Source organism: Poecilia reticulata, linkage group LG2, assembly GCF_000633615.1.
Source record: "Poecilia reticulata strain Guanapo linkage group LG2, Guppy_female_1.0+MT, whole genome shotgun sequence".
NCBI lineage: Eukaryota > Metazoa > Chordata > Actinopteri > Cyprinodontiformes > Poeciliidae > Poecilia > Poecilia reticulata.
Window position 1 is genome coordinate 8,942,080 of NC_024332.1, and position 22,578 is coordinate 8,964,657.

A 22,578-nucleotide genomic window follows, 5' to 3' on the forward strand; every position below is an offset into this window, starting at 1 on the left:
TGTCTTCTAATCTCCCTTCAGGGGTTTTTTCTCTTTTTTTTTTTTTTGCTCCTTCCATGGTCTCCTAAGATCCCCCAGATCTGAAACTCCTTGGAGAGCAGCTTGGGCGTCGTCGGCAGATCCCCGCTGAGACGGAGGAGGTTGGTGGGGGGGATCCTGCCCTCCAGCTCTGAGCCTGCACAGAGATCCATCGTTTTCTTGATCTGAGTGGCGCTTTGGTTTTCCCGACAGGGAGCGCAGCGGGAGGCGCGGAGTTCGGCCAGGAGGCATGTGGGAGCAGACGGAGGGAGCGGGGTCACGACGAAAAATGATAAACTCAGGATTTATTTTTTCTTTAGAAATACCTTACAAAGTCACGAGAAAGGCTGCTGACTTGGCAAATGTCAAACATACCGCAAAAGGAATCTGCTAAATAAGCCGGCTGCTAGCAGAGCGTTATCCAGGCTTTGTCTAAGAAAGTTGAAAGGAAGGAAAAAGTGTGGTGTGAAAACAAGAAACTTCCTTGTTTTAACTAGATGCTCCTGGCAGTTAAACGCTCCTGTACCTTTAAGAAACTTCTGAACCAGAGACGGGAATCAGAATGTTCTTCCTGAGTAAAATATTCTTGTAAAATGTATCTATATAGCACTTTCAAAAGCAGGTTGGAACTGCACCAAAGTGCTGTACAAAATGATAACACAACAGAACACAGAACAGGAAAGTGTCACAGTGGTCCAAAGCTCACTTTGTAAGAAATCAGAATAACGTCAAGATGCTACTTGAAGTCCCCAGAAACCCAGAACCCAATGATTTATAAGGAGGAACAAATATTTGAGGCAATATACTATATATAAATGATCCTAAATGATTGAAATGCACCTTATGATTTTGGAGGGAAAACGTTTGAAGCAAACACAGGAATTTAAATGCCACAGAGCAGATCTGTCCTCCTCCTCCCATTTGACTAACAGCTCCATCTCTCCAGGCAGCCACCTAGCTCCAGATAAGGCACCGCGGAAACGGCTTAATTACACACACTGCCTTATCAGACGACATTAGCCGCGCGGTAATAATCAGCCTCCTCCGTCAAAGCTAGCACCTCCAGGCGCTTTTACACAGAGCGGGCTGCGGGCTGATAACACACGCCGCCAGTTGTTAAAGCGCAATTTGCTGACGGAGTTTGAGGGAATAATGCACATTTGGTTGTAAAGCTGCCAGCTGCTTTATCCTGAGTCAATCCTGGTCTGGATGGGTGCACAAATAAAGGCTCCAAACTGTTGCAAGCAGCATTTTCTGCTTGCTGATCTGGCTTATTACATTTGGATTGTTCTCCCTGTTTTTTTTTGTTTTTTGTTTTTTCTGTCTGATGGAAGGCATCTTCACACTAACGACATGCGAGCTTGTGTGTGTGTTTGTGTGTGATCTTCAAAGCACCTTTCATCTGGCAGGAAAGCCACAATGATGAAGCACTCGGAGCACAGAAAAAAAAAAAAAAACCTGGTGACCTCTGCTTAATGGAGCAGGGAGACATTTTTCCGTCGTTTTCTGTGAGCAGACACAACAGAGAGGCACGCGTCCATGTCAGCCTGACACCCGGGACCTCCCCTCTTGTCTTCTTTTAGCACAATATTAGCACAGTGCTAATGTGAGGACGCTAAAACAAGGTGGAATATATATATATATATATGTATATATATGCCTTCACCCCAGGAATGCATGGAAAATGTTGAATCTTTAGCAAATTCATTGGACAAAGGTCCAAAAGGGAAATTACAAACAGCTAAACACAATTGGAAGTAGAGATGCACGATTTTATCGGCATGGTTTCGGTATAGGCCGATATTAGCTGTAAAACTTAATATTAGACGTCGACCATTCTGTCAAAATAACTCACTGATATAAAAGGCATTTATTTTATATGACAAACCAGTGATGACACCTGCAGCACATGCAACATCAAATTTGCACTGTTTGAGTGTTGTCATTGTCTTAGAGAGAGCAAATGCCATGAGTTGAAATGTTTCAACATTTTTGGCCTCATATTTAGCACTTTGGTAGCAGGCTAAGTTGATAAAGAAAATGCAGTATTTTAATTCCACAGTAGAGAAAGCCATTGAGTTTCAGTAACAAAATATCGATATTGGTATCAGTTATCGGCCAAATGAGTTTTAGTATATCAGCATATCAGAATTTGAGCAAAAATACAATATTGTGAATCCCTAGTTGGAAGTATTACCAAGCCAGAAAAGTTCCTTTTTGTTTAATTTGAAAAAAGAGTGTGGCCTAGTCCACACATTGCTGGACATCTGGGAAAATTAATAAATTTCTATACATTTTGGACTTTCATCAACACAAAAAAATCTCTTTACAGCTTTATAGCTAAAAAGGATTATTTTTCAAAAACTCTGACCAAAGTGGAGATTGGAGAATTCTCCATATTTGGTTTTACGTCCATGGGAAACGATGAGTGTTTGACATGATTCCCAGTCAACATCATCTTGTGTTTTCTTAACTATATCTTCTGAAATGCTGAACAACAATGTTGTTGGTTCTCTGTGGACAGTTTTCTTATCTTAGTCCTGACGCCTTTTCAACTGCGGTTCGCACCTTTAAGTTCTTGACTGTCCAAAAAGCAGTTCTTTTAGCAGCAATCTTTTCAGCAGCATTGATGCAAAGCAGTAGTGGCTTTTCTTTGCCTTATCTCAAACAATAATGTCTCTTTTTATAGCTTCCATTATGAAATAAGTTGATTTTGTGCAGAAATGCAGTGAATGTAAATGTTTCAAGCTAATAAAAGTTATCTTTTATAACTTGTTTAACAGCATGCTGAATTTCCATCTGTTCATGTGAAAGTTCACCTCAAACAGGCTTGGGGGAGAGTAGTCAGGCCAAAACACAGCAAAAGAGAAATAGAAACTGGGAAATTAACAAGACTTGGCCGCCTAGAGGAAGTTAATCACTTCTGCTGTGTTTTTCACACAGGCCTGAAGTTTAACCAGGATGTTCTGGAGGAGTTACGTGAGCAGCAACACTTCTCTTTGCTGTGAACTTCAAGTCAGCTTGAAGGCAAATATTTCTGGATAAAACATTAAAAAAACAAAAACTTAACTTCTTATTCAGATGCTGTTTCTTATTTGCTCTAAAGTATACAATTAATTAGAGAAAGTCTGTAAATGGATTCAACCTCTCACCCTGAACTATTTCTTGCACTCCGTGTATTTTTTCAGGCCTAGATTTGTCTCTCTGTGTCTTTGAGCGAGAGCCGTTGGAAAATTGCTGCGGTCAACAACTTGGTATTCATACTATTTCTGTCAATTGCCCAACTTCAAAGTTCAACCTGGGGGTCGGAGTAAAAACAAGAATAAAGCGCTTTGCTGTTGGCCGTCTCTTTTTGAAAGAAAACAAAGAATAAAAGAAGGTCTAGAATGTTTCTTGCCATTAATACGCATTTTTAAAGTTTCTGTGGCCTCAAACGTTTTCACTGTTTGCTGTTTGAAACCAATGTAACCTTGAGGTAAAGTGGAGCATCCATTTGTTGGTGGAGATTCTCAATCATTTAAGACATATCAATCCTAAGTGTTAAAGTAAAAGGCAGCCGGAATTCTCTTGTTTCCTGAACACAATCCATTGCCAATCATAAAAGTATCTTTGGCTCTGAACAGTTCATAAATTACGATACCATATCTTCATCCTGACTGGCTTGAATTTCCATACTTTTCTATCCTCTTTAAACTGCTAGAAGAACACCTTTTTCAAGTATTTCATGCAGTTTGATTTCCTCTGTTATTTCAGCCGTGGTCACATTTGTGTAATCCATTCCTCCGCTCAGACAAAGCTACACATGTTCTCTCTGAACAGCAGCACGGCGAGCAAACCCAAGAAAACGAAGATGTACCGACCTTGAGCCTGACACGGGCATTATTAAGGGCTCTTAGTCTCTGGATACAACAAGCACACTGCATATAGAGACCTCTCTGGCGCCATCTAAATAGCTTGTGACAAAGTGTGGAGAATGTCTTTGTTCTGGTATTAAGTGGAGGGTAGGAGAGGTGAGGGTGAAATAGGATCAACACAAGAGAGAGAAGACGCATCTTAAGACCGATGGAGAGGCAAACGAGATAGATACAGGAACGGAGAATAGCGGGTCATGGAGGTTTAGGGGAGGAGGGTAATCCTGCTGACTGGAGCCATGTTGCGCTCGCTGGGGAAAGGAACTCTGTCTCTCTGTAAAAGGATTTGGGTGAGATGCTGTTTATCGCCGTAGTGCTCCCTCTCAGCTGTCAAAACCACCCTAATCTAATCGGGGAAGGGGGGCACATTGAATATTGGTCATGCTTATGTGATTGTGCTTCTGACTCAATGAACCAGACCATGAAAACGTGTGGCTAGAAGGAGCTTTTACACCGGGGTTAGCAGCTCGGGGCAGGATTTGGGAAGTCTGTACCCCGGATGTGGGGACCCCATTGTGTTCAGCAGGCAGGCTAATCTTCATTACTGTGCACAATTATGGGTGCAGGACAATGGAGGCCTCAGCTGGGAAAGGGAAGAGAAACAAAAGTGAGAAACGGGGGTTCTGATAAAGGGAACAGCGGAGTGGAAAGACTCAACCACCTACTCGTAGAGGACTGGTTGGAAGTTGCATCTGCGAGGCGCTAAGTGTCGACTCTGGTGCGGTGCCCACACTGATAAGAGCCCAAACGTTTCATTCATACATGCTTCTTAAAGCCTGAATGAAAAGTCAGCTTTGCTTTGAGCTTGTGCAACTGTAAAGACACAGATTGCCAGCTTTGGCACTCATTATGCCACCAAATTTAAGGTTAAGGAAGCAGGTCAGTGGCACAGTGCGCCAAAAAAATAAATAAATAAAAGCTGAATGCGACAAGTTTGCAAGAAACCGGTTCAGTTACCAAACCGGATGACTTCATGTGCATCCAAACCAGAGGTGGGTACTGTCGTTCTCCCTTTATCCCACAGGGACGCTTTCAAAACAGACCTGAGCGACAAAGATTAGCCCAGGCAAGCTGCTTAAAATATTGAAAGATGTTTCCTCTCCCGTCTGCTGTGGGCTCTTCTCCAAGAGATAGCACAGAGAGAAAGGGTGCGTGTGAGTTAAGGTTGTATGTACAAGGCGGGGGCTGAGGCAGAGAGGCAGGCTGAACTCGGTAACCTCTCCGGTACAGAGCGGCTGGTTTTTCTGCGGGAAGCAGAAGGGGACCACGAAGACTTTTCACCCCAATTTCATCCCGACAATGTGCGACCGCTCCGCAGAGAGGGGAGGGCAGTTAGACACACTTAGAACGGTGGTGGGAAGTCAGTGACTTTACCCTGTAGGCTTGGTCTGATAAAGCAGAGGATTTGGGGGTAAAACTACCTTAAGCTCTAATTTATAAGGTCAGATTGGTATTTGAAAGCAGTTGCGTCAAAACATTTTTTTAGACATTTTCTCACAACACAACCACATACTTCTGTGAACTTTATTAAGATTTTATTTTAGAAACCAGCATGGTTTATAAAATTACAAGTCTTTTAAGCCTAGACAACATGTAGCCAGATATTTGAGAAGACCAATACGTTTTTATACATTTTGGCTTTTCATCCACATGAAAACTTTGTTTAAAAACAATTATTTGTGAAAACTCGGAACATAGTGTGTGTGTGTGTGTGTGTGATCATGGGAAAACAGAGATTTAGGTTCTGGTGCATTACACCCTGCCTTGCCAATGCACCATAACCACACCAACATCCTCTTGTATTTTATCAGCTTTATTTTCTAATACACTACTTAGAAGTAGGTCATCATATTTATCTATCCACACAAATTAACCTCCTGTTGCCATGTTTAATCCCTAACAGGAAGTTGTGGTTATTTTGAAGTATTCTCATATTTAAAGCAATGCTCTGGGTTGATTTGTTTGGATGAAAGGTTTTCTGAGAACAATCCCATGTGTACGATGTTACTTTTTAAGCAACATGGCGGAAATATTTGTTTTACAGACCCAACTATGTGTTTATGAAGCTGTCAAGATTGTCTAGATGAAGCTCACCTATTCACCATTGAATGCTGAGTGTGTATGAGAATGTCAATTTTTATTTATTAGATTTAGCTTTTGACTGTTACAAGGCCTTGCCCTGCGACAGACTGGCGACCTGTCCAGGGTGACCCCGCCTCTCGCCCGGAACGTTAGATGGAGATAGACACCAGCACCCCTCCCGACCCCACTAAGGGACAAGGGTGTATAGAAAATGGATGGATGGATGGATGGATGGATGGATGGATGGATGGATGGATGGACTGTTACAAGGCCATTTAAGCTAAATATAAAAGCTTAGATATATATCATGCCACAATAACTTCAGCAGTTTATCTGATTTTTAAGTTTGTTTCCCTGGATTTTTGCACTCCACATAATATTCATTATTTTTAACATCGTTGCTAATGTTCATTTATGTTTTTCACATTGTTTCATTATGTTACAATGTGAAAAAGTTCAAGTTCAAGATTTTTTTTTCTAAACCCTGTAAGGAACACCTGCTCTGGTAAAGATACAGCGCATGTAAACCCAATAACCTCCGCCTGTCTCCGCCCTTTTTCCTCACAGACACACATGTACACGGTTGAAAATTATTGATGTGCTCTCTTATAAAACAGTGGCTGCTCCCTGAGGTATTCCTGGCAACATCGCCGGGGCCGAAAATAGCAGCCGACCCAAATAAGTGTCCCCGCCGGAGCGTAGAGGGAGCCAGACCAGAGCCACTGACGGCTGGCTTTACTAATTGGCATCGCTTTACAATGAAATAATATTTGGGGCAATAGACTGAATAACACATGGCAGTAAACTGCAGAGCAGGGACAAGAAGCAAACGGGGATCCCTTCGTTCTTGTAAGCACGGATCATCAAATGCTTTCCCCGAAAACATCCAACAGAAAACTGGATGAAATATTCATGCCAGAGCATCAGCTTAGTTCAAAAATGGATGTAAATAACATCCACAGCAGGAGTCGCTAAATGTTTAAATCCACAAAGTGCTTCTTGTTAACATTTCTATCATTTATTCCCAAAAGTAAAGTTTAATTTATCATCCTTTAGCAGATTTCAAAAGCAAGTTTGTCAGAGTTTTGACGTTCAGTCCCTATGGGCCGCCTTGTGTAAATACAGCATTGGCAACAAACTTGTTCTCAAAATTTAACAGCTGGCTCTCTAACTACATGGCTGTGAACTTCAGATACTAGGTCGTCTTCTGTATCTAGAGAAACGAAGTCATAGAAACCAAACATTTCAAATATACAACGGAAAGAAAAGAGGGTTACCAAGTAAGAATCAACCTATCAGTGATGGGTGGTGAGCCAATGTCATCTAAAAACAACACATCACTATGTGTAAAGATGTTAAATACAGCCTGGTAACCACTCTTTGTTTTTCTAATGAATCTTACATCACATAATTTTTCAAATTGCTTAATCAGGGAAAATACTCAATATTTTTAAGGTTCCATTGACGCTAAAGGGCTGCATCATGGTACTTAGGGGAAGCTAATGCTAGAGTGCTAAATTTGACCATGTTAATACCCACCATGATATATTGGTGTTAGAACATATTATATTAATACTTGCAGACTTGTTTTTGGACACTGTGGCGCATGAGGAGTCTCTGAAAACAATTCATATATGTACATTTTTCATGTATTTGTTTAACTGCCATGGTTGTTTGCTCATGTATGTGTTACATGTAAGGCGTTTTCAAAGTTAGCAAAAGAGCTAAATGAAAAATTAGCTCAGCAATTAGCACATTAGCAGCTAGCTAACGGGCTGCTAATTAGTGCTAGCAGATTAGCAGAACTGTGCTGGTAAGTGATAAGCTATAACAGTTAATTTTTTATGGTTACATTCTGTCAGTGAAGACACCAATTAGTTATTAAATTATTTTATTTCTGTTGCCTGGTTTAGGCAACAGTACACCTTATTTAAGGTTGAAAAACTGTCAAGATTTTAGCTTCAAACTTGTTTTCCTATTTAAAAACAAACCAGCTTTCAGAAAATCTCAGCACCACAAAACGTTAAAATATTTGTTGTGTTTAGGAACTGAAGCAAATTTTTTGGAACTTGAAATCAAAACAGTGTTTTTTAAGGGCTAGGATTCTGCAGACAGTCAAGACATTGCAGAAAACTTGAATACAACAACAAGCAGTCAAGCAATTTGGGACTAAACCTCACTGTTTTTAGTGTAAATATTGCTTCTCATGACCTGCATTTATGTCAAACACAGGTCACTGCCAAAACACCATTTGGGCCAAAACATCAAAATTGCCTTCCGTTAAATTGCTCGTGCACACTGGCATGTACTTCCAGGGTCTCTGAGTGGGCTGAAGGCATAAACACAGATGTCTTTTGGCAGACTAAATCTTAATTAGCACCAGGAGATTCATCTAATCAAAGGCCTGCCAGCCCATCATTAAGGCTAAAACACACACTGCTCTCCTCAAGTACCAGCAGAGAACAATGGGAAACAGAGGTGTGCTGTCACACTGACGAATGGTTCTTCCCACAGGTCTCATTAAATCACACAAGGGCTCTTCCCGGCCTAGTCGAAGAGCGGAGCAAGGTGCAGAATCTCCACAGCTGCTTTGTCTGTCTGCTCTGACACCTACACAGCCTTTTTATACACGGATATAATAAAGTGCTATATTTCACAGCAAAACCTTGGGCTGATTCAAGTTCAAGCAGAATCCATTATTTCTTTTTCAGAAAAAATTCAACTCTGGAGGGAGCTGGACTACCTAAACTACAAAATGTACCCAGTTAGCTGGAGATACCAAATGTCTTTAGGGTAATTTGTCACCCTGGTAATGCTTCCAGCGCACCTAGTTCCAGCTGCCATCAATGGAAAATGGAGTTTATATATTTCTAACCACACATCTGTGTACTCGTCCCTGGTTTCAGGTCGATTAACTGAAGGAAACCAGTTTTGACAAACGGAAAGTGCACAAGATGATAAAAAGATTCGACTGAAGTTTGAGGTTTGATCTAATAAAAGAGGAAGAAGATAAAGAGATTAAAGAAAAGGCAGCAGGATATGAAGGTAAGATGGAGAGATAACAGCGGACGGTGAGGTATGTCTGATAAAACCATCCGGTCTGCCGGTGAACCAGTTGGACAGCTCTGGAGCAGTGAGCTGGAGGACATGTAAACACACACAAGCTGGCTTTGCATGTCGGAGTACAACAGCTGAGCACTGAGGCCGGCATGCAAAGCGTACACATCACTGCATGCAAAGGTGCTTACGTAGCAAAGCAGAAACTCAAGCACATGGATGCATTTCTCTGCCAGTACACTGAATTCCAAGAAATTTCATGACAACCTTCCAACCGCTTTCAAAGGACGTCCTGCCTTTGCGGTTGTCAGCACCAAGAGCTTAAGGCTGTGATTGATAACTTGCTTCGAATGACAACAACAAGCAGCGGTGTTTACTCAGGGCAAATTGCCCTTGCCTCTTTCTCCGGTCCGTCTCTTCCTCCCCATTCTTCCAGCTCTGCCTTCTGAAAGAGATGGTCCACATGACTGGGTCTCTAGTTTCTGGATGACTAGGACTCCCTTGAGGTGAGATTAGCCCTGCAAGCTGACAGCTAAACAAACTAAAAGCTGATCTTCCTGCTTGCCAAGGCTGCCTAGCAACAGGTAGGTAGGAAGATGGGATGCGATGCCTCGGATTTCGGAGCCAATTAGTGCTATGAAATGCCGGAGTGTGTATGTGTGGTCACTGGATGCCCAAACACGTGAGCAGGTGGGCTGATTAAACAGTGAAAAAAAAAGGTAGGGAAAGGAGATGTTTGCATAGAATGACTCATGGCTGGTATTTTACATGTGCTTTTCCTCAACATTTTTGAATTAATTAATGCAAACAAGGTGAATTTGTTCACCAGGGACATCAATCTTACACCCACTCATTGCTAATTTCAACCAGTTGCTGGTTTTGCTTGAAGAACACTGTACGAGAATGCACCTTGGTTCCCTTAGCAACGGATTTACTGGTTTGGCCTTTAGACTGACTGCCTTCTCTCGGTTTCAGCTCCTCTATTAGATCAGTGGATGCGTCTTTAACTTTATTTTAAGGCTTTGTGTGCATCAAGCATAATGCACACAGACAATTAGCGTGTCTGCCCAGGCATTGAGCCTCCATGACTGCCAGTCCTGGATGGAATACCAACCATGGCAGGAGACACTTGTTGCAGAATTGAAGACCTTTACTGATAAAGACAAAAGCTCGATGCAAGAACTCCAAGATAGTGTTTTTACATTCCAGTCTTAGCTCTTCACTACAAAGCAAAAACAAATCACATTTTAATCCTTGGCACTTTATTTGCAAGGTTCTATATTTAGGGTCTTCATTGATGTAAAGGTTTCCCTTTCAAGGTTTTGCAGAAAGAAATACTTTAACTGAAGATTAATGTAGCTCTTTGTCAAACCGTTTCTCTCAGATTTTGTCAAAGGATAAAAAAAAACAAAGACATAAGACAGAGAGTTATTGCTTATTTCAAAGCATAAAACAAGTGTTGAAGACTTGTCTTCCGTTTCTCTTTTCTCCCTCTGGTTGCCAAGCCGGATGGCAGCAGCAAAGCATGTCGGATCACTGTAAGGTGCTGTAACGGCTTCCCGATTTCGCCTCAAATGATGTGAAAGTCATTGCCAAGCCATGTGTGCTGGAGTGAGGCGAAAAAAAATGACTGGCTCCTCTCCTCGCTGTTAATCAAAGCCGAGGTGGCAGAGCGCTTCGCAGACAGAAGCCATACATAAAGATGTGCTTGTTCACTGCTCCTCTCCCGCCGCCCCCTGCCTCCTTCTCCCCACACAGACCCCTCACCGCCTGCCTTTCTGTCAGCGGATCGTCAGACAAATGAACACTTCCCCGGCTGTCCTTTTTTTCATCAGCGCTTCCCCACCTTTTCATCAGTGCCCATAAAGCAGTAGCCGGCACCTATCATGGGCAATCGCCTCTATGCTGAGTGATGAGACAGAGGTGGCAGAGTTCACTAAGCACTCCTATGGCACAATAGATGTTACTGGGTCAGGGGGTCGCTCCCACATCTCATTACACAACATACACAAACTGAATGGGCTGTGAATAGGACAAGAATACCTTCAGTAAATTGAAAATAACGATGACATTCTTAGAAGGCTCTGGGGAAAAAATGCTGCAAGACGTTTAAAAACACACATCATCTACAAATCAAAATTTGTAGCTCCCCACATGGATATGCCAACTCTGGAGAAAGTGAAAAATAAAAATCTTGTAATCTTATTCTCAGCTATAGCTATTGTGTGCTTGGTCAGAAATTTGTGGTTGTGTTTGTTTTTGAGGTAAACTGTTGGATTTTTCTTGCAGGATGAATAAATGTAAGGTGCAATTGTCCAAAGTAAATACTGTTGGATCAAAACACTACACTCCTTCCTTCTGGGCCGTCATATTGGGAGAACATTCATCTTCTGTTCATTTTTTTTGGCTTACAATATGAAAAATAAAAGGAAATTTTGCAGCTTGTCAATCATTATTTCTTCCTCCGGCGAACTTGTGAACTTGCAATGGTCGTTGCCTTTACTGTACTATTGCAATAGTAGCTTCAGGTTTACTGTACCACAAATGACAAAACACCGTAGCGTACACATCGGCAGAAGGAATTCCACAGGTGCTCGGCTCAGTGGGTCTCATAGACCTCGAAGGGTGGATTTGAAAACGAACTTCCTGCAACCATATGTCAACAGTTTGACTCAGGTCCAACCCTGCTGGACCCGTAAGAGCTTATGTCTTAAATGCTGGGCTTAAAGTAAAAAAAATCCTGAGCCTGACACTTAAAGTTATGATAGAAATTAACTATACCGTTGCTATTGCCACAGTTTAATACAAAGTATCTTTGAATTGTACAAACAATTGCTTCTAACAATACAATTAACACGCTAAACACTCAAACTTAAAGAAGACTTCAGTACATTTCAACTCAAAACAAAATGTAACATGTCTGTGCCCTAAAGGGTTTGCCTTACAGCCAAAAATCCTTCAACATTAAATAAGTCCTTTCAGTCAATGTTTTTGCAAGTAATTTAGAACATATAACATTACCAACTAAATCAGTGGGGTTTTTTTGGGCCAGCGCCCCCCCAGCCTTTATCCAGGTCTCTCACCGCCCCCCAACAAAGAATTTGTAGGCTACTTTGCTGACTATGATTAATGCTACTATCACTATTGTAGATGACTATGATTAATGTTACTATCACTATTGTAGATGTTTTGATTTTTATGCTTGTTTCTGTATTTATCATCAAGATGACTTCCCAGAGAAAGATTTTATGAACATTCAACTTAAAATTGGTAGGCCTAACACCAGCCAGAGTGGAAAAATATTCTTGTTCTGTGCCATTTTCTAGTTAAATATTCCACAAAATGACCAGATAAAAGATGTTCAACATGCCAGTTTAAACTTTGAACTATTTGCAAAACGACAGAGCTCTGCTTCATTAAAATATGGATAGAACTGTAACTGCATTAATCATAACTCTTCTTCTCTTCAGTGTTTGTCGGTTTCTGGTGGTGCAGCTCTGTGCTGTCTTCAGGAGAATGGGACATCAGAGTATCATCCATAAAATTTCACCCACATGGCATTTATTGTGCAAACCAGAGCTTTCAGTGGAAAAACAAAAGTTCCAGATCCTTTTAATGCCATACAAATATGAGACAGAAACATGGATTATATCTTTTTATAGACTTGTTTATTGATTATAGATCAATAGTTTTACTGGACAGAAATTACAAAGAACAAATCTGGTTCTTAATCAAATCCTAATGAGTCAAATTGAAAGTGTCATGGAGTCATCAGCCTCATGACATTAACACTGACATGAAAATAATACTGAAGAAATAAATCTAATTAAAAACATTAATAAGTGATCAGTTCTTTACTGTTATGGTCTGTAAGATATATTTATTCTTAGTACTAGATGTGGTCTCAACAAACCCATGGCACTAAAACATTATTTTACCTTTCTGGAAATACTGTAACCCTCCCGACCCCACTGAGGGACAAGGGTGAAAGAAAATGGATGGATGGAAATACTGTCTGTTTATTCTTGCCATAAAGTCCTCCGTATTAATTATTGCTCGAAAGTCTTGCTATACCAGTTTATTCCTCTGTATTTACTTTAGTTTCTTAGTTTATTCTTGCATTTTGTTCTTCATTCATTTCCATTTAGTTTCCTTTGATTAGTATTATCCTCTCTTGGTTTATTGCTACGTCCACTTTAGTTTCTTTCTTGTTGCTAATATGACCAGCAGGTGGAGATCTTTTTAAAAGTGACAAGATGCACCCACACAGACTTATCAGTGCACAATATTTTATTAAACAATTCTTTAAAACATTTTTTAAAAACGAGGCTTCCGGCATACTACTCGGTCGCTGGAACACAAAAGAAAAAAAGGACAGACAAGATCAATTACTCCAAAAGAAATAAAACATGCAATGCAAAAGAAATGAGTAAATCAAACAAAAAGAAAACAAATTAGTACTTCAACAAAACGGTAAAAGAAAATACTTCAAACAATGGAACAAGTCGTTGTCGTCACTAACTTCCAAAAGCCCTTCTATGGGGCCAGAGGAGTAACGCCCCGCCCACACAGCCTGCCCAATCTGCAACAGGTTTAGTTGAGAGCAGCCCAAAAAAAACGGGAAGACTAGACAAGACAAGACAAGACAGCAGAGCGTCCAAAGTGCTGCAGCTCCAAACACAATCAGGTGCCTGAAACAGAAAAACCCATTAACGGTGGATCCAGATAAAAGAAATCAAAAGCTAAATAGCRGGTAGCTTACCCAGGGGTGGAAACACAGCCTAACCCGGGAGGAAGCGGGTCAGCAGGTGAKGACCAGACGGAAGCCGCACGCCACAGCAACCCCCAGCTGCAGCCGGCAACGCCATCAGAGCAACACTGCAGAAACGCACGACAGGTGTAGCACCCAAAAACCAACCATGATCTCAGCCACGGATGGAAAAACTGCCACTTACGATCGCAGACGAGTTGACCAAACCCACTAGCTGACATGTAGCCACCGACCGTGAGAGAAACAAAGACGCACGCACCCTGCAGCCTGCCCAACTATAAAGGCATTCGCCCCACCCACCAATCAACGGTGCACAGAGTGGGGGAGGGTGGAACACCATCATGATTTTAGCAATTACATGTTTATAAGAGTGATTTTCTGTTGTCCTTCAATGGAAGCAGGCAGCCTTCAAACGGAAATAAAACACTTTTTAATATAAGTTGCTGCTTTGACATGATCACAGAACTGCCAAAACATATGTACAAAAATCCTCAATAAAACATAAAATATTAGAAAATCAGACACCAGACAAAGTGAATCTCAGCGCTGAACACTGCATTACACTCATTACACCACTTCAACTTCACCTCAAATGCATAACAAAACATCCATCAAAATGTATTATGCAATGCTTAATTCTAGTAAGGTTGTATGTTCCTAAGATCTAAGAATACGGTTAGAAGTACCTTTAAATCTCTAAAGCATGGCAGTGGGAGCATCGTGTTTAGGGTTTGATTTGCAGCCAAGAACACTGACACATTGCATCTAAGTGTGTGGAGTAATAAAGGGAGACTGCCTCAAATTTCTTCAAATATTGGAAGGTATAAAACAGACCTGGGTGTTTCAACAAGACAACAATCCCCAACCCACATCCCAACTGAATCCGGGATAAATACAGATAAATACAACCATGGAATATTAGCGAGGGGTGTATGTATGGAATCATTAAAAACTTGTGATCAATAGTTTCACATTCTTGGGATCAATGCACTAAGGAAGAATGTTGTGGCTGAGAATGCTGAAAAGAGTCCAGCAGAGAGAGCGTGCTGAGAAGCAGCACACATGAAAAACTTCCTTTCATGGCTCACCGCGTCACAGTCAGATACATTCTACGCAGCATCCATCTTCAAAAATCATCTGACTGCCATCGGCTTGGAGGTAGGAGTCCAGCTCTGCGCTCCACATCCGATCATCGCGAGGTAGATCGTCCAATGAAGACGTTTTGCATTATGTCAGGTAATGGGAAGACATTCAGGAAACGTGGTTCCAGACTAACGGAATTCTGTTTGCGTAACATGACATCAAGCAGCAGTCAGTGTAAGGTTGCCTGAAAAACACGTTTTTCAACTGGCCGGCGCGTTCCTGCTTTGCCAGCCGGAAAACCTGAGAGCATGGTTAACTGGCAGCCAAGGTGTTTCGACTGTATCTGGGTAAAACCGAACATAACCCAAGCTGCTGAGATCAAAAATCCATACTCTGCTAATACTATAAGAAGGAAATGCTCAGATATGGAAGGAAAGGAAAAAGAAGAGATAGAGTAAGACAGAATGCTGTGTGAGAAAGCAGCTGTGGCCTATTAACAATTACATAACATATTGAGACATATACACTCAGACATGCACAACGCTGCATATGGATGCAGATGGAGCTTCACAGTTCCACTATTGTTCCTTAATCCTCATGATCTCTCCGGAGGCTACCAGAGAGGGTCCTTAATGCTGATGCACTCCACTGCTGCTGACCACAGCTTTAATAGCCCAACGTGGGGAAACATTTCCCTCAGAGGCCTCCATCAAAATGCTAAATGACTCCATCTATCTGCATCCCTTGCTTCTTCTTCCTGCTGATCATGAAGCTCCATTCCTCCCTACACACTTGTTCTCTGAATGTCTCTGTCTGCGTGTGCCCGTCAACCCTAAGGGTAGTGCAGGGTGGAAAGGCGGGGAAGGACGGGGGGTTCAAGCAGCCCACCGGACTGTGAAATGCAAAACCCTGTGGTTGGGAGAATGTGCATGCTCTGCAATTTCCMCCCCCCCTCAACCCCCCCCCCAACTCCCTGTCCTGCAAACTGAGCTGCAACTTGGGAGATGTGCATGTTATTGAGTCGCCAACATGGACTAGATGTGAGTGGATGTGTCTGTGAACACTGTTTGAATATAGCGGTTCCCCCACTGATCTGTCCGCATTTAGAAATGCCACAGTCACATAGGTTGCCAGGCTCATAATGCGCCCAGCAGCCTCATCCAGATATTTTTGCTTGGGTAAGCATCAGGAACTCTGTTTACATGCTTGTCCTAGGACTGTGTGTGCTGCAGCCCTGAAGAATGATATATGTGTTGGAGTGTATGGAGAGTGTCCAGAGGTCAATGATACACCACTAAGGTTGGTGTTCGGTTACATCCCCTTCATCAGGGTCAAGTGCTGGGACTAGGTGCAGCTGAAAAGTCAACGATGTCAGCTATAAATTTATTACATATGGACAAGAATGTTATTCCTTGTGGGCTTTTATTGATTTAACAATGCAATGAATTTTAAAAAACAGAATATTTGAATTTACTGTAGATTTTCTCTCGTTCACACAGACTCAAATACCCAAATACACACCAGCTAAATTTTGGTATCCAGTATTCTGAGATTTATTTTTTTATAAGTGTGAATAAACAATTGTGTCCAAGTAGTTGATTAGAGGTGAAGCTGAACTAGTACAGTATAACTGTAACATTTACAATAAGATAGACTCAGCATGACGCCACCTCCACTGTGCTTAACAGTAAGTCAACAATTCGCCACATTTCTCCAGACATGTTTCTTGTAATTGTGGTGAAATAGTACAACACAGTTCTCTAGAAAACATTTGTCTGGTGCCATTTCAAACTCACTTCACTCTGGAAATTAAACCTGATGTTTCCAGTTCCTCACAGGCTTGAGTCTTAGCGGTTTATGAATTGTTCCACGCCACTTTATTTTCCTCTGAAATCGTTTGGCTCTCCTTTTCAGAGTCTCCCTAAGCACATAAGTATTTTCACAACTTGTACTCTATCATTTAAATGATTTGAACCGATAATCGTGAAATCTGTAGCTGTTTAAAAAAGGCTTAAGTTTGCAAATCTATAATTCTCCTTAAATGTGTGTCTGAGGATGCATTTCAGTTCATTTTTTTGACCGCGAAGCTAAATCAGGCTTTATCTGAGCAAATGTCAGTCTGCTGGATATTGCAGCCAAGATAACGAGCCATTTCTTTTGGTCCGAAGATGCAAAGCAACACACGCTCTCTCTTGGCTGTCAGGGAAACTGGGTCCCTCGCATATGAGGAAGTTTTTTTGACCAGCTCTGCTCGTTCCAAATCCCGCTCAGCCCTGCTGTTTGTTCCAAACCAAATCTGAACAACCAACTGTACAGGGATTTGGACGCGAGGCAGCACAGTTCAGTTTGGCGCCATTAGCTTCAATAGTGGAACAAATAGCAGCCTCAAATGTACCATCTGCAGACCTCCAAAACACTTTATTCCCTCCTCTGCTCCCCATCCCCCTATAATCGGCTGAATCATGCCTCGCAGACACCAACAGGGGACACAGTCATCACTCCTGCCATCGCGTCTCAGGGACCCATTTAGGTGCCGACTACAACGGCCTCCTATCTCGCCATCAGAAGCTGTAAAAGCATCAAATTCTAAATTGTACCCGGAATACAGAAGGGACGGCTAAAGCCATGGGTCCACTGCAGGAGACAAAGCTTTTAAGGCGAGCCACGACTCATAATTCCTGCATTCAGCAGGGCTTGTGTTGTGCCATCCTCATCCGGCTACAATGAGCACAATGAGTGCTTTGCCAAGAACATCTCTGCTCTGCATGGGGAAAGGGAATTTCATAATGTGGGGCCAGTCATAATCCTCGTGCTCACAAGGAAGCAGTGTGATCTTTTTATCCAAAGGAGGGGTTGTTTGCCAAAAAAAACTTCTGAGATATTTACTTCAGTGATTCACAGCAGGACATTGAGGTTTTAAACCCTTTTACAAAATGCTTCTAAATGGAAACATTTTTTTTCCCCAGTGCTGTAAAGCGACTTGTTTTCATCTTGGGGTGCTAAGCAGTGCTGTTTTGGTCACAGCAGGTGGCTTCACACTTGGGGCGTACAGTGAAACCTGACAAAAAGAGATGTCCTTCAGGACTCCATTTGCAGAAAAAGGAAGTGTGGTGAAAAGGATTCAATCACCAATATGTAGTTTGGCCACAATTTCATTCTGTTTCCATTTGTCTCGGCCACATTTGATCAGGTTTAACCAACTAAAATACTTTAACAAGGCTTGGAAAACTACATGACATGACAAGTCCGATGTATTGTACCATGGAGCTACAGTTGTCGATCTAGTTCAGCTTTAATGTAAGACTGCATAACTTTCAGATTTCATGTGAACTCAGACCTATTCTTGCCTATTTTCATCCTGATACCGACTTCAACCATGCAGGGTCATGAGTCGGGTTGGGGATTGGTGTGTAGTAAAGTGAGGGCTGCAGCAGTAATTGGCTGAGAGGCAGGGTACACCCTGGAGAGGTCACCAGTCCATCACAGAGCAACCTAGACACAGGAAGACAAGCATGCACACACACACACTTCAGATTAATTGCAATCGGTTAACTAATCCAACATGCATGTCTGCACTGTGCGAACAGGCTGGACTATCACTACAGAATGTGTGGATGCAAGGAGAAACTGTGCGATCTAGAAGTAAAAATATTTTTCTTTTACTCCATTTTCTTTTTCAGAAGTTTTCTCACCTGTAAAATACACCAAATTGCACTTTTTCACATTGGATAACACAGGATTGTAGTTTTACCTCAACTTCTTGACAATCTCTTACTGACTTGTCTACTGTTGGTTAGCTTTAGCCTCCAGGTACCCAAAGATAGTTTTAGTAACCAACCATTACCAAGGCCACTTATTCTGTCTTTTGCCACCACTATGGTGCTAATGAGGGAGTATCTACAGGAGGATGGTACACTCTTCTACTTCTCATACCTTTTCCACCTGGGCGGTTACCTGGAGCCAGTGTCCAGCAGTCATTGAGCAAGAGGCTCCATAGGGCAACCCAGACACAAACCATACCAACCTTAAGCAAATTTTGAGTCAGTGAACCCGACTTGCATGTTTTTGGACAGTCTTACCTGTCCCATGTGTTTCTACTGAATAATAATTAATCTGCAGCCTCTCACCCAGAACTAATCTACCATCTGGCCAAGGAAACTTGAATTGTAGGATCATCGAGAAATTCAAACCACTCCACTGCTATAAGGTACTAGTTTAGTTTGTGATGGAGCGGAATGGATAGGTGAACTCTCAGCCTCCTAAGTTTCCTGATTACACTGGTTAAGAAAAACATAAAGCACTTGAAATGATGATGACAGAACAACTTACTGTATCTGTTATTATTCTCTCATTGTTGCCCAGATTGGCCAGATTAGTGTAAAAAAAAGATTGAATTTGTTTAATGTCATCAAAGGCTATGTAATGGGATGGAGATGTAAAATAAAGCCAAAGGTTCTTAACTTTAAATTAGGTGCTCTCCTTATATATTGTTGTGATGATGTTTCTTGAAGTGAGAGCAGGAAATAGATGCAAGCTGCCGAACGAGAGCAAATCAAAAGCTTTAACTCAGTGGGGGGTTTTTTTAAACAGAAAGTGCTTCCCTTTTTTTCCAAAACTATCGGAGTGAGCGTGCTGAAAAACAATTCCCGTCAAAGCAAAAACTGACATTTTCGCTGCTCACAGATAAGAGCTTTCCCAGCCTACACACACAGCTGTCTCCCTCTTCCATTTGCATCAGGTATTGATTTTGAGACGCAGGCTGTGGGGTGAGAAGCAGCGCTGCATATGGTACACGATGCGATTTTTCCTTTTTTTTTTTAAGAACAGCACTGACAGTGAAGGCAGAGAGTTTGAGACTTGTTATGAAAAGATGCGTCGGTGGCGAACAGTAGGATGCCAATTAGACTGCTCGGCCACGGAGAGGAGATCTGCGGTCACGCACCGGTTTCTCCCCTCCTCCATCCTGCCTTTTCCAGCATGGAGTAGAGAGGAAAAAAAACCTGAAGCTACTATTACAAGAACAATAACGGCATCATATTTCCATGCATTGATTTTCCTTCCTTCTCTCTCTCTGTTTTGCCTTATTTCCCTGGTCAGTCATGTGCGCTGTGGAGAGCAGCAGCAATGCGGTCAGAGCCGGCCCAAAGCTGAATAGGGACCAAATGAAATAAGTGGGAAGTCACACATTTTCTACGATATACGCCAAATATAGCTACAGGTAAAAAAAAAAAAAATTGTTCATAATTTTTTTTTTTTAATCAGTGGATTGCATTTTGCCTTGAAGTGACTGTTTTAATTGGCTGTACGTGAGTTATATATTAATATTTTGCATTCAAACGTTTAAAAAATTGCTAGGTATGAATTCTAAACCTCTAGAGCATAGCGTTTAATGCTAGCTAACTTATTTGTTAGTAGCATTAACACATAACATATACAGTTGTTAAGCTAAATTTTCTAACATTTTCCTTATTAATAGTCCTTTATAATTATTTTTCATTTCCCTTTTCTATTTTTATCTCTGCTATGGACTAGGGTTCTGTGTCTTTTACAAAACTTGAATTGAATTGAGAGATTTTGTGCTTTGACCCCCCCTGCTGGTGTGGAGGACCTAGCTAAGCATAGCATTACACTTGGGTACTCCAGTTATACCAACAATAAAAGCTACAAAATATACATTTATAAACCTGACTTTTCTAAAAAACTCCGGTGCTCCCCCTGCAGGTGAGAAGGACCTAAGCAGCTAAGTTTGCTTATTCCTCTGACTGACTCTGCATGCAGGTGGCTCCTGTTTTCACTTCTAATTTGCAATAAAAAAATACCCTGAAAGCAGAATGACAAATCCATTCATTTATTCCTGTTATTTCTCCAAAATTCATTTAAATTTTCATCTAAATACTCGCAAACATGCACAGAATGTCTGCGCTGCGCTGAAAAATGAAAAGAAAAACTGCAGATTTTGTGTTTTCTCAGCCGACTCCATGTGCTTCCCACTTCTCCAAGCGGAACTTCACGCAAGAAGAGGGATAAAGGTGGAACTAAGAGAGCAGATGATTTCTCCACTCCTCTTCCAATTAAAAATGGCAGGAAAAAAAGCCAGACATGTAAGGGTATCTATTATGGATAAGAGAGGGGACTTCTATCCATAAGAGGAGGAGGGGGGTTACAACTGGCTAATCTAAAGGATGCATATATTATTCACGACCAATTCAGTCTGCATTATGAGATCTGGATCTTCATYTTCCGGTAAAGCGCCTGACAGCTTTATTAGTGCATAAATAAGCATTTTAGGGAGGAGGGAAAAAGGAGGAAGAAAGTTCTCGCCTGCATCCCGAGCGCAWGACTCTGAGGGGTGGGCGGAGGTTCGGCCACGTACCTGCTGCCAGTTCTCCTCCAGCGACGGCATGGCCGAGAAGTAGCCCGTGTCGTGAACGAGCTGAAGTTCCTGAAAGATGCCGTGGTTCGCCAAGACATCCATGCTGACGCTCCGGCAGAGAGCGAGAGAGAGGGAGGGAGAGGAGGAAAGGGAAGGGAAAAAAAACAACCGGGGAGGAAGCGGCAGAATGATCCACAAAGAAACGCGCCTGTCAGATTTCTACATCCACTTGTGTCATGTTGGTCCGTGTGGCGGGGTTAAAAGCGCAGTGCAGCGGCCGGACGCGGAGCAGTTCGAGTCCCTGTACCTGCGCGCATAATCGGTGCGTAAAGGAGACTGGAGGTGGACGGACACTCCACGCGTATCCGTGTTGCCAAAACAGCCTGTGATAGGAGCCGGCGGAGAGGGCGGGGCTCCGCTAAGTGAAGGGGCGTGGGGGGGAATTTGTCAATCAAACTCCCCTTGCTTTGCCTTCTTACCGAGTGGGCGGGTGTCGTTGGGGAGGGAGAAGTGCTGATGGTGATTAGAGGCGGGACTTGACGGATTCTCAGGAGGTGATTGGCTGCGGAGGCGCTTCGACCAGCTGCATAGGTGAGCTGTTTGTGCAAAATATTTAGACTTGGAAGGTGGAGTCAGAGGTTCACTTAAAGCATTAATACAAATACAGGCAGCTTTCTGTATGGGGGATCCGGCTCACCACACAGGGCGTCATCTATCAGGGATGGCACATGCAAGGAGCCCATGCACTGTCAAAATAGAACAGTTTTGGTGTTTGACTTGTAGATTTTGACTTGGTACTAAGTTAAAGTGACAGTGACAATATTTTTTATCTTCTAACAGACAATTTTATTAGATAAACAGACTCAAAGCAGCACATCTATTTTTTACAGTTAAAGTGAATATACTTTTATTTTTCTTTAAGTTAATATCCTTAACTAAAATGCGGGAGCCAATTTACCTAATTGGTAAAAGAATCCATATGTGTGTAATAAATATTGAATAAAGGCTGAACTGGGGCTGAGAGATAACCATCATGATAACCAGGAAACTTGTAAAAATGTATTTTGGTCAGATGAGACGTGAAACAAACATCGCACATCAGAACTGCCACTGTGACCGACGGAGGAGGCAGCATCATGCTGCGGGAGTGCTTTTAGACCAACTGAACAGAGTTGAGAGGAAAATAACTAGATAGATAGATAGATAGATAGATAGATAGATAGATAGATAGATAGATAGATAGATAGATAGATAGATAGATAGATAGATAGATAGATAGATAG

At 42.0% G+C, this 22,578-nt stretch overlaps 1 protein-coding gene across 1 annotated transcript in view; it reads right to left on the reverse strand.

The window, feature by feature from the left end:
* klf7a (Kruppel like factor 7a) overlaps positions 1 to 21,688 on the reverse strand; it is a 48,989-nt gene extending 27,301 nt beyond the window's left edge. The window contains exon 1 of the mRNA XM_008423636.2: positions 21,296 to 21,688. Within this exon, the coding sequence (XP_008421858.1) occupies positions 21,296 to 21,397 (102 nt within the window). The 5' untranslated portion in view covers positions 21,398 to 21,688. The remainder of the gene's footprint in view (positions 1 to 21,295) is intronic.
* Positions 21,689 to 22,578: the final 890 nt, after the last annotated feature.